The 12,401-nt window shown below is 35.6% G+C and overlaps 1 protein-coding gene and 1 pseudogene across 1 annotated transcript; both read left to right on the plus strand.

Moving 5' to 3' along the window:
* Positions 1-5,287: 5,287 nt before the first annotated feature.
* LOC106350454 lies at positions 5,288-6,833 on the plus strand. The gene is made up of 5 exons (XM_048759797.1): positions 5,288-5,370; positions 5,546-5,672; positions 5,747-5,968; positions 6,112-6,330; positions 6,522-6,833. Exons 1-5 carry the CDS (start codon positions 5,288-5,290, stop codon positions 6,831-6,833), a joined length of 963 nt encoding a protein of 320 aa, XP_048615754.1.
* Positions 6,834-10,169: 3,336 nt separating this feature from the next.
* On the plus strand, positions 10,170-12,398 carry LOC125588575 (annotated as a pseudogene).
* The last annotated feature ends 3 nt before the right edge of the window (positions 12,399-12,401 follow it).

Here is a 12,401-nt window from a genome sequence, read left to right on the forward strand (position 1 = left end):
GCCACGGTAAACTCAAAATAAAGCCACGAAGTAGTCACGAAAAAAAACGTGGCTATCATAGCCACAGTATAGCAACGAATATAACGTGGCAAGTAACACAGCCACGAACTAACCACTTTAAAACGTCGTGGCTAGGTCTTGTTTTTTTGTGTCGACATCAAAACGCTAGTGTTTTATGCAACAGTGTACAGAGCCACGCTTTTGTCATGGCATGTCGTGGGTAGATTAACTTTATGCAGACCGAAACAGAGAAAGATTCGTTTGGTAGTGATATTTTTTAGAAAGCCACGAATTTTATGTGGTTGTGGCGTGGCTAGTTTCGAACATATATACTCTTCCCGTATGAGACATTTAGAACTTTTGTTCTTCAACCAAATTTTCTAAAATGTCTTTCTAGTTTGATTCCAGAGAGTGGATGGATCAAAGGATTGATCCTCAGAGTAATTCTGTTTCAAAAGTGTTTCTTGGAGGCATTAATTCATTTCTTCAATTTGCGTGTAATCAAGCCTATTATGAAGAGCGACAAACATTATTGTGTCCGTGTGCTCGATGCAAAAATGTGAAGCAACGAGATGCAAAAGTTGTTTCAAGACATCTATTCTTATACGGTTTTAAGGGAAATTATTATGTTTGGACGAGTCATGGAGAGAAATTCTACACTGTTGGTGAGAGTTCTGGAGCGAATCATTCAACGGGTGAAGAAGAAATGTGGGAAAATCCTACTTAGAATGCTCATGAAGATCACTACCAGGATAATTTAGAAGTACCAGTGGACATTGCGTCACCATACATATCAGAACCTATAGCAGAGACGGACGTGGCAGAGCCATATCGTGATAATGTTTTTGAAGCATTTGAAGCTGCCAGTCAACCTCTCTACGAAGGGTGTGCAGACGGAATAACTCAGTTGTCTCTTGCTTCGCGGATGTTGAAAATGAAGACGGATTATAATTTGGCGGAAACTTGTGTAGATGAGATATCTGAAGTATTTAAAAAAATGCTTCCGCAGCCAAATAATGCTCCAACAACATATTACGAGACAAAGAAACTAACACGAGGGCTTGGTTTACCCGTTCAGAAGATTGATGTTTGTGTGAAGAATTGTATGCTATTTTGGAAGGAGGATGCGAAGTTGGTTAGTTGTAGGTTTTGTGGAGAATATCGCTACTATCCGAACAATGGAAAAGGAAAAAACAAGCCAAAGCAGAGAATGTTTTACATGCCTATTGTAGATCATCTGAAACGTCTATACCAACTTGAGGCGATAGCTTCCAATATGCGGTGGCATAAGGAACATGTGACTCCGGAAGGCGAAATGCATCACCCATCTAATGCTATAACGTGGAAACATTTTAATGAGGTATATCCTGTATTTGCTGCTGAAAGCCGGAATATTTATCTATGCTTATCAACAGATGAATTTAATCCGATTGGTATGAATGGGGAAGCACATTCCCTTTGGCCCGTTATTGTAACTCCATACAATTTACCGCCGGGAATGTGTATGAAAAGAGAATTCCTTTACCTTTCGGTGCTAATTCCTGGGCCCAAACATCCAAGGAAAAGCTTAGATATTTACCTTCAACCTTTGATTGAAGAATTACAGATGTTATGGAGGGATGGTGTGGAGGCATATGATATTTCAATGAAAGAAAGATTCAAAATGCGAGCAGTTTTGATGTGGACGATAAGCGATTTTCCAGCTTATGGAATGCTTTCAGGTTGGACGACTCATGGTCGGTTGGCATGCCCATATTGTCAAGATGAGACTGGTGCATTCTGATTATCTAACGGAAGGAAACATAGTTGGTTTGATTGCCACAAAAGGTTCTTAGATGCAGATCATCCTTACCAGAAAAAAACACTCAAGCATTTAGACGAGGAAAACAATTTTAGATCCTCCTCCACCGTGGTTGACCGGAGAAGAAATATTGCGTGAAAGGATAAATAATATCGAATGTTTATCAAAATATGTGAAATGTGGAGGGAATGGACATGATAACCCATCCAAGACAATATCTGGATACAGAGTTACTCACAATTGGGTGAAGAAGAGTATCTTCTGAGAGTTACCGTATTGGTAAAATCATCTTCTTTGGCATAGCCTTGATTTCATGCATATTGAGAAAAACTTCTTCGACAACCTGACGAACACATTGTTAAATGCTCCTGGAAAGACGAAAGACAACATCAAAAGCAGATTGGATCTTCCAGGACTATGCAAAAGGCGGGATTTAGAGATGAAAGAGGATGAAACGATGCCTGTGCCAATATTCAGACTGCCTAATGCGGGAAAACGAGCATTTCTTCTCTGGTTGAAAAATGACATAAAATTCCCCGATGGATACGCCTCGAAATTTAGTCGATGTATTGACGAAAACAATTTAAAGCTACATGGACTGAAAATTCATGATTGTCATGTCATAATGGAACGACTATATCCATTTGCGTTCGCTGAACTTCTTCGCAAAAATGTTCACACAGCGATTAGAGGTATTTATTTGTTTGTATCATTTTATAATTTACTATAATTGATTCTATAATTAACTTAAGTATTTGTTTACAGATATTTCCCTCTTCTTCCGAGATATCTCTTCGAAGATTTTGAAAGAGTCAGATGTTGGCCTATTACAGGCAAATATCGGTGTGAAGCTTTGTAACTTGGAAAAAATATTTCCTCCATCGTTCTTCGATGTTATGGAACATCTTCTTGTGCACCTCCCAGATGAGGTAGCCTTAGGTGGTCCTGTCCATTTTAGGTGGATGTATGTATTTGAAAGATACATGTATCATTCGAAGCAGATGGTCAAAAACAAAGCACGCATTGTAGGTTCAATAGTTGCACAATGGATAAATTAGGAGATTTCAAATGCTTCCTCAAATATTTTTGGGCATCCTGAAATCATGAGCATTCCAGAAAGTCCGAATGATATTCGTTTTACATACAATTATCCGGATGTACCACCCTTGTTTTACCATGAAGGGAGAATTAGTGGTCAATGCTCAAGTGGTTGGTTAAATGATGAAGATAACACCGTTCTTCGGACATTTATGATGCTCAACTGTGAAACATTTGCTCCATATGAAAGGTAATTTAATATTATGGAAAATATAATATAAATACATATTTCTAGTTACATAATTATGATTTTAATATGTGCAGGATGTTTGAAAAATATATGACGTTAAATGTTCCTGATATTACTCCAGCTGCAATGCAAAAAGCAAAAGACACCAAATTTGCTGATTGGTGCAAAGACTATGTGAGTTATTGTTTTGTATTATAAAGTTTCACAATTTTTTTAATTAAATTTGTATTTTATAACAATGTTATTGTATTACAGATTAATGATGCGACTCAGTTTACACATTTCCTATGTGGATGTTGGATTTTGTACAAGGTCCTAGGCATAGTTACAGGTCTTGGCCAATATACCACACACGTGGATACACTTTTCACACTCATAACCATGGTCAAAATAAGAGAACTCAACATTATGGTGTATGTGTACCTGGAACCAACGAGACAGACTACTATGGACTTGTACAAGACATCATGATGGTGGAGTATCATGGTGATGTTGGCTTGAAAGTGATGGTTTTTGAATGTTCGTGGTTTGACAACACAGCAAATCACGGTATGAGAATACATTCATTTGGTCTTGTTGATGTCTCACCACGAAGACAATATGCAAAATATGATCCTTTTGTATTACCAGGTAAGTGAAAAATATATAATTATTTCTTTGGGATTTGATATTATTGATGAAACTATGATGTTATTGTAATATAAACAGGTAATTGTGATCAAGCATGTTTTATTCCTTATCCACGGGTACGTCGACAATCAGTCGATGACTGGTGGGCATGCGCAAAAATTATTCCTCGAGGAATCCGTGAAACATCAGAAATTGCGTTAACGGCATGACAAGATGATAGACGTGATCAGGTTGCTGAAAGTTCATTGTTACGGGTGGAGACACATGTTGTTGATGATGTGTCTGGTTATGATATTTCTCCGGTGAATCCTCCAAACGATGAATATGTATCTGATGGTGATGTAGAAGCAGACCGTGAATCAGATGAAGATTCGGAATAGAAAAATATATTCCAAGATTGTAAAATATGTGTTTAAGGTAGTAAGATATGTTTTAAGGTTGAAAAATAAGTTGTAAGGTTGTAAAATAAGTTGGAAGGTTGTAAAATATATTGTAGTGTTTTAAAATATATTGTGAGATGTAAAATAAATGGTAAGGTTGTAAAATATATGGATTTAAAAAATATTGTAAGGTTTTAAAATAGATTGTAAGATTTTTGGAATATGTATGTAAGTTGTTGTGTGAGTATAAGGTTAAAAGAAGATGGTTTAGGGATTATAGTTTAGGGGTTAGATGTTTGTGGTTTCGGGTTTGAAAATAGCCACGCTTATCTCGTGGCTACACAGTGGCTATGTGAAAATTGGAAAAACCCAATTGGTTTGCCTCCAATGTATTTGGTTTTGGCTCCAATTATTTTTGGTTTTACGGTTTATATTAAAGAACATCCACTGTATTTTTGTGGCAATATCGTGGCTATGCTGAAATTTTGGTTTGCCAATTGGTTTGCGTCCAATTTATTCGGTTGTGGCTCCAATTATTTGACATTTCGCGGTTATTGCTAAAAAAGAGCCACGATTGGCCACGCTGTTTTTCTTGGCTTTGCTGAAAGAGTTTTATATCGGTTTTCCTCTTTCTTCCAACACTTAGCACAAAAAAGAAACCGAAACTCTCTCTCGACTCGCGACTGACGAAACGCGTCATCTTCTCCGGTTTTAAGTCTCGCCGTCTCCCATTCCAACACTAAATCAGAAACCTTAGGATCCCGAATCGATTAGATGTTCTAGGGTTTCGATTTCTTTATTTTTTGGGGCTTTTTAATTCTTTGCTTGTGTGTGTGTTTCGATTTCTTTCCAATCTACGGTTTTGATTTCACATGCAATCTAAGGTTTCGATTTCGTTCCAATCTAGGGTTTCGATTTCACATGCAATCTAAGGTTTCGATTAGGGGTTTTGTCTCTGTCTAGTTAGTGTTCTTGTGACCAAAAAGTGTTTAAATTTCTCATGTTCTTCTCTCTGTCTCTTTTATTTCGCTTTGTCTCTGTTTATATTTGCTTGTATACTAATGTTTCTTTTTCGTTGGTTGTGAACAGATGAACTCACCAAGAGTACCTCCTCCTATGCCTCCTGGTGCTACTGGACCGGCTTCGAACCATGCTGCTTCCTCTTCTTGATCCAATAGCTACCCGCAGATGACTCTCAATGCCATGCTCAATTCACCTGCTAGGCTAGCACAGCCTCATCTCCATCCAGATAAAATCAATGGAGCTTTATGGTAAGATTACATTTTGTCTCCATCTCATTCTTAGACTAAAATAGTTTCTGTTATTTGTTTTATGGCTGTGATTGCTTAGGATAGTTTCTGTTTAGGATTGTTAGCGATGATTGTTTATTTTTTAGGAATTTTTGTGATGTATTGTTTCTGTTACTGATGTTGGTTATCGTTTTAGGTTTGGTATTGACCCATGTGTCAACTCTTTCATTCGGGCAACTTGGCAAGCATACTACATGGGGCCTTGGAAGAGTTGGAGGAAGGTTCCTGATGAAAGGAGGGAATCATGGTGGCAAACGTTTGTGGTAAGTGACTAGTATACATTGTATATGCCGTTAACATGTTTTAAAATCGCTTACTGTTTTGTTTTCTTTTGTAGCAAAATTTCTATTGGGACCCTGAGTTTAATGACTTAGTCTACGGTCTTTGGAAGAAAGAAACGTGGACAACCATTGGTGAAAGGATAAGCAAGAAGAAGAGGCAACAGAAGAAGCCAAAGTACATCAATGAAGCTGACTGGACTCTCCTGTTGGAGCATTGGGCGACCGATGCAGCTAAAAAGAAGAGCAAGAAGGCTGCAAAATCTCGCAAGTCTGATCCTGTGGGTAAAAGGCTGCTACAAGCATAATGCAGGACCTCGGTCTTTTCCAAGGATTGAGTATAACATGGTATCTTTCCATGTCTATACTCTTAATACTGTTCTTTTTTTTTCTAATCTACTGTAATTATTTTCCTTTTTTGCAGATGGTGGCTTCTGGTACTAATGAGAGGCCATCATTCACTGACATAGTCAGGGCGACACACACCAGACCAGATGGGACTTTTGTCGACTACCGTGCTGAAGAGCTGGTTACTCAAGCCGAGCTGGAAGCCACACAGCTCTCTAACACTTACAGATCACCCGGGAGTCCAAGTGCATCATCTACTCCTTCTCGCCTCAAGATAAGCAAAGCTTATCTAAAGGTATCTCTCATACACTAGGTTTCAGTTGTTTTATGTTCTGATCTGTATGTGGAATTGGATGGCTTAGAGCTGCTTAAGAATGTGGTTGGTTATTTGCGGATAGAATTAGATATGACTTAGAGCTCTGCATGTTCTGTTTATTTACAGTGAAGAAAGCTTTTATTAAAATTGTTTTATGTTATGTTCAACAGAATGCTAGGGGTAAGAGGGGGCATGTTTATGGACTCGACAGTGCCCAATACAGAGAGCAAGCACCTTCTTCACGCGTCCCTAATGGTCTTTCCCGCAACCTGGAGCTGGAGATGCGTGTGGGAGGTCTTGAGACAAGCCTCCAAAGTGTGAAGCAGGATGTATCCGAGATGAAGCAGGATGTATCCGAGATGAAGCAGGACTTTGCATCAACAAGAGATGCAATCAATCAGCTCCTCCAAATGCTTCGTCCCCCACAAGCACCCACTGAACAGACTTCTGCTCATCCCCAAGCCCCAACTCCTCAGCCTTAAGTAGGTTCATGTCTTCTCTTTTGTAACAAAGCTCATCAAACTCTAGCTCATCTTTTGTAGAGTCTTCTTAGACTCTTTAAAACTCTTCTCCCTTGTATAATTATTTGTGTTTGTGTAATATTGAACCTACTCTTTTATATATATGCAATTTCTGTTTTAATTATATGTGCAATGTTTTAATATTTGAATGGAAATATAAATTGTTGAATTTGTTAAATTAAAACAAATCAAAGAGGAAAACCATCTGCAAAAATGGTTATATAATAGCCACAATATAGAAAGTGGCTTTAACGTGGCTAACCAATACCACGTGAATAAAAAACAAAACCGTGGCTTTTTAAAGCCACGAATACATAGTGGAAATACCGTGGCAAACACAGCCACTTTAAATTAGTGGTATAATCGTGGCTTTTATAGCCACTAAAAGTAGCAACGCTAAAGAAGTGATTACCGTGGCCATTAAAGCCACCAAAAGAAGCGTGGGAAAAGCATGGCTACTAGCCACGATAAGCCACGTTTTTATTCCAGCCACGAGGCTATAGCCACCGTAATTTTCCTTTCCAAAACCATGGCTCTTTTCTCCCTAGCCACGAATTTCTCCTCTATAGCCACGAAGTTGTAGTGGCTATGAGGTAGTTTTTTACTATGAAAGTAAAATTCATTTATAACTTTTATTGTTATTTTAATATTTTATATTATTTATTAAAATTATATCTAAAATCACATATATAGTGTAAAATATATATTTCAATATATAAATAAATACCAAATATTCTAACTAAATAAATGCAGAGTTGTATTAGTATTTCCTTTGTTTTATTGATTTGGATTTAGTTTTACATATATTCTTATTATGTTTATTTGATGATGTGGATTGTTTTATATTTTATTTTGGAAGTTGTTTTGATAAGAAAAAAGATCTTATTGATTTTAGAATATAACTAGATATTGATCCGCGCTTGCAAAGCGCGGAATATTTTATGACGAAAGTTTCACTAATAACTTAACAACTATTTTGTTAATTTATAAGAATTTTGTGTATTTAAAATAGTTTTGCATTTAAATCAGTGCTATTAAAATCAATCCGGATCCGCGGTCAAACCGGTTAATGGTGATCCAATAATATGGTCGAGGTTTATAAAACTATATTTAAAACCTTTAAAAATCACTGAAATCAGAGATTAACCGATTGAACTGATGGATGACCCATATGTAATCCAATTTCATTTATATTGTTATGATTTTATAGTTTGTTAACTTTTAATCCATATTTTAAAGTTCACTGTTTTGCAGTTATATGAATTAATAACGTTTTTACAAAAAAATGAAAGATATAAAATAACTAAGAAGTATAAATATGTCTTGATCATATTACCTTTTTTTATATAGCTTAATCAGTTTTATTATATTTGTTTTGTGTAATTTATTTTGTTAATAATTTGGTTCAAATTATAATCGGTTTAAATTTTTTTTTTTACAATTAGTGTTAAAATATTTTTTTCTAGATAATATATATTTTGAACATTTCTCATAATTATTTTTGTTATTATTTTTATTGTACAATTGTAGTTATTTTCAATCTATAGTGTTTGAATATGTATTTTATGTAATGTCCATTATTGAATAATTATTTTACTTAAGTAAATGATATAACCATTGTTTAGGAAACATAAATAAAATAATATATAAATTATATGATTTGTTATTGATTGAAATTTTTTTGTAGTATCTAAACTTGTAAAAATAAGTTCTTTTTATTTTCATTGTTTTTATACATTATTTGAATTTCTAAATTATTCAATATATTTAAACAATTTGAAAGAAAATTGTTAAAGATATATTAAAAATATGAAATCTAGTGTTTTATATTGTTTGGACATAAGATTATTGCGTTGTTTTGAAACATATATAATAGTATAAGAAAATGAATATTAGTGATTTAAGGTATGTTTACTTATAAAGTATAAATGTATATTTAATTTAAAAACTTACACAAGATAAAAATCTTGATTATTAATGCTAACACAATATAGATAATAATATAAATTTTACACAAACTTACACAAATTTACACGGTACTTCTTACGCCATACCGAAGATCTCTAGTAGTCTTTTTTCCAATATTCTGCATAATTTGTCTTCTCCGGAAATTGAAACTTATATCTCCTGGTGTAGAAGTTTTAATGAACCATTGATAAAATCACTGGACCAAAGGAGCTTCCACGAGGGGCTTCCACAGTTTTCGATTTTCTTGTATGATATTTTTATTATTAGATTTGAATGTTCCGGAATAAAATGGTTAAAGATTTTTTTTTTTTAAATAATCAAAGATCTTAATGATCTTATTTAATGGCATATCTATTTGTCCAAAAAAAAAAAAAATCTAATGGCATATCTTTTGTTTTACCATATCAGGAGGATCTTATTTAATTGTTATGAATATTTTATACAAATAGTGAGAAAATCAAATATATGAATCGTTTTATGGTTTATGATTCCATAAAACATCATTGTCAAAAACATACCTGATTATAAAACAAATTGTTCAGATTCATGAAACTATACGTCATCGTCAAAAGTTATACAGTTCCTTCATTTGAGAAACCAAAGTTTTCTTCTCCTCAGAAAATCTGAATGCTTGCTCATTCACATCCATGCGCAAGTCACAACACTTCCGTCTCAAGGAAACAAATCCCTTAACATATTACCACGTCTTTGACCGCAGTTTTGAGACAAATTGAACATGCAACAAAGTCAAAACCATCTCATTCGTCCCAACAATCCCCATCGCCGCCGAGATCATTATCACCAAATATGAATTTGGTAACAATGTTGCCTAAACCTATAGACAAAATCCAAACAAATCTCAAAACACTTTTCGTCCAGCTCGAATCACCACCGAGTCTCATTCCCCAATCCTCACGATTCGATTGAATCTCGTCACAGCCAAAACCCAGAAGAAGAAAGGAAAGTAAAAAAAACCATCTTTAAAGTTTTTCTGTTTGATGTTTTGTATAAAAAGGATTTTGTTACACGCATAGAAAAAAAAAGGTATATATCCATGATTTGAAGGTTAATGTTATAAGGTATGAATTAAAACAAAGTATAATTGTAAGTTGGTTTAATTTAAGTATATTGGTTACCATAAAATTATATATCAAGTGTGTTTTTATATTTAGTACAACATGTTCAATAGGTCCAAAAAAACATGTCACAGTAAATTTTAAACAGGACTCTGTTTTAATAGATTAGATGACTAAATTAGCTGTTTTTGATCCCTCCAACCCTGTTATTGATTCGTTATTCCATCCAGTTTTGTATGAGTTAGCCATTTGATTTGATGTGCTTGGAACAAATTCCTCCTCTTTCCTTTCTTCAGGATGGACTAAACCAATCTGTATTGGAAGGCATGCTTTTGGAGATCAGTATAGAGCTACCGATATCATTGTTAATGAACCAGGAAAACTGAAACTGATTTTCGGTAAATCTCCTTCTCCTCCTGTTACTTTATATTGTCACTGAAAGCACGAAAACTTGCCTTTATAATTAATTAGAGGTAAATCTGAGCACTAGTTTCATTCCCTACCCAACGGGCACTGCTACCTTATTTACCACACTCTGTTAGATAAGCTATATGTGGAGCGAAAAAGCACACTTAATTCTTCAGTACAGTCGATTAGCAACTAACAGACTTTCATCATTTGAAGTTTGGGAACATCGTTTACGAGTTTACTTACATGTGAAGAAGGTTGATAGGCCTTTTTATTGCTTTTTCTTTTTTTTTCTTTTTAATCACTTTTACATAGTCATATCTTATGTTTGTAGAGCCAAGTGGATCTTCACGTAAGACCGAATTTGAAGTCTTCAATTTCGCTGGTGCTGGAGGTGTTGCTTTGGCCTTGTATAACACCGATGAGGTCGATATTATTGAAAGAGTGCCTGATGTTTTTTTTAAATTGCTGAACAGTCTATCCGTTCATTTGCTGAGTCATCGATGTACACAGCTTACCAGAAAAAATGGCCGCTGTACCTCTCCACAAAAAACACCATCCTCAAAACATATGACGGAAGGTGGGCATTAGCTGGCCTCTCTATGCTTCGTTATATTTGGTATCTAGTCATGCTGCCCTGACGTTACGTTTTTTGAATTGTTTCAAGATTCAAGGATATATTCCAAGAAGTTTATGAAACTAACTGGAGATCGAAGTTTGAAGCTGCTGGGATATGGTGAGATGTGCATGTTATTAGCTTCATTCTCTTCCAGCAAAACACTGTTCACAAAGTAAATGGATTTCAGGAATGAGCATCGTCTGATAGATGATTTGGTTGCTTATGCCATGAAAAGTGAGGGGGGTTATGTTTGGGCATGCAAGAACTACATGGAGATTTGCAGATCGATTTCTTAGCCCAAGGTTATCATTCATTCAACTTGAGATCTTTCTAGGGACTAAAACCTCAATCCTTGTACTTTTTTCTTAGAAAATGCACTGTTGGTCTTGGATCATGGTTTTTTAACATGTGATTAGAATGGGGACAAACTCCAGTCTTATTTAAACAAAGTTTATGCTGTCCTCTGCAGGATATGGATCTCTGGGACTGATGACGTCGGTGTTGGTATGAAATGATACAGGCCTCGGCCAAGATTTGGTCTTTGTCTTGTTAAAATGTTTCCCATGAATCTTCCTGAATGAATATTTGGGGGAAAATTGTAGGTTTGTCCTGATGGAAAGACCATTGAAGCAGAGGCAGCTCATGGCACAGTAACACGCCACTACAGAGTTCACCAAAAAGGTGGTGAAACAAGCACCAACAGCATAGCCTCTATTTTTGCTTGGTCCAGAGGCCTTGTCCACAGGTAGCGGCGGATTTTGCTGTTTGTTTTTAATATTTTCACCCTAGGGAATGTTTGTTGCCATTCCGGGAAAAAAATAGGGAGGGACTGAAAATAATTTAATTATTTAGTAGTCTATCATGGATTGTGGTGTGGAAAGTTTTTTCATTAATTGTGGCAATTATAGTGGATCGATAGGTTTTTCTAGGTTGATTAAATTGTAAAAAGATGGTTTGATATGGGATTTTACCAGGGCAAAGCTGGACAGCAATGCGTCGTTGTTGAACTTTACTGAGAAACTAGAAGCGGGAGTCTGGAAAAATGACCAAGGATCTCGAGCTGTTGATCCACGGATCCAAGTAAGACTTAAACCACCAAAAGAATGAGTTAAAAGTATAAACATTGGGTAGATAAGTAATGTGTGTTTGGACAGGGTTAAGAGGGATGATTATGTGAATACAGAAGAGTTCATTGATGCTGTGGCATGGGAGTTAAGAAAAAGACTGTTAGGCAGCTCCAGGTTGTGAGGAGAAGATTTGAAAAGCAAAAAACCTTTGCAGTTTCCATCGAGTAACATTCATCATAATGTGTAGAAAATAAAGGCAAATGTGTTGTATGTTTGGGCGTAAAAAGGATGGGTAATAATAATTAACCGCCGAACTCAAAAGCTCCTCGTTCTCTGTTTTAATGGCTGCTACTATTTACTTTTCATTAGCTTGAACCTATCTCTCCCAGTC

The sequence above is a fragment of the Brassica napus genome, chromosome C6 (genome assembly GCF_020379485.1).
Source record: "Brassica napus cultivar Da-Ae chromosome C6, Da-Ae, whole genome shotgun sequence".
Taxonomy (NCBI): Eukaryota; Viridiplantae; Streptophyta; class Magnoliopsida; order Brassicales; family Brassicaceae; genus Brassica; species Brassica napus.

Excerpts from the sequence above, each read along its gene's own strand:
- LOC106350454 (XM_048759797.1), top strand. The coding sequence starts at position 5,288 with ATGACTCTCAATGCCATGCTCAATTCACCTGCTAGGCTAGCACAGCCT. Across the intron at positions 5,969-6,111 it reads AATCTCGCAAGTCTGATCCT|ATGGTGGCTTCTGGTACTAA; the intron begins GTGGGTAAAAGG and ends CCTTTTTTGCAG. Across the intron at positions 6,331-6,521 it reads TAAGCAAAGCTTATCTAAAG|AATGCTAGGGGTAAGAGGGG; the intron begins GTATCTCTCATA and ends TATGTTCAACAG.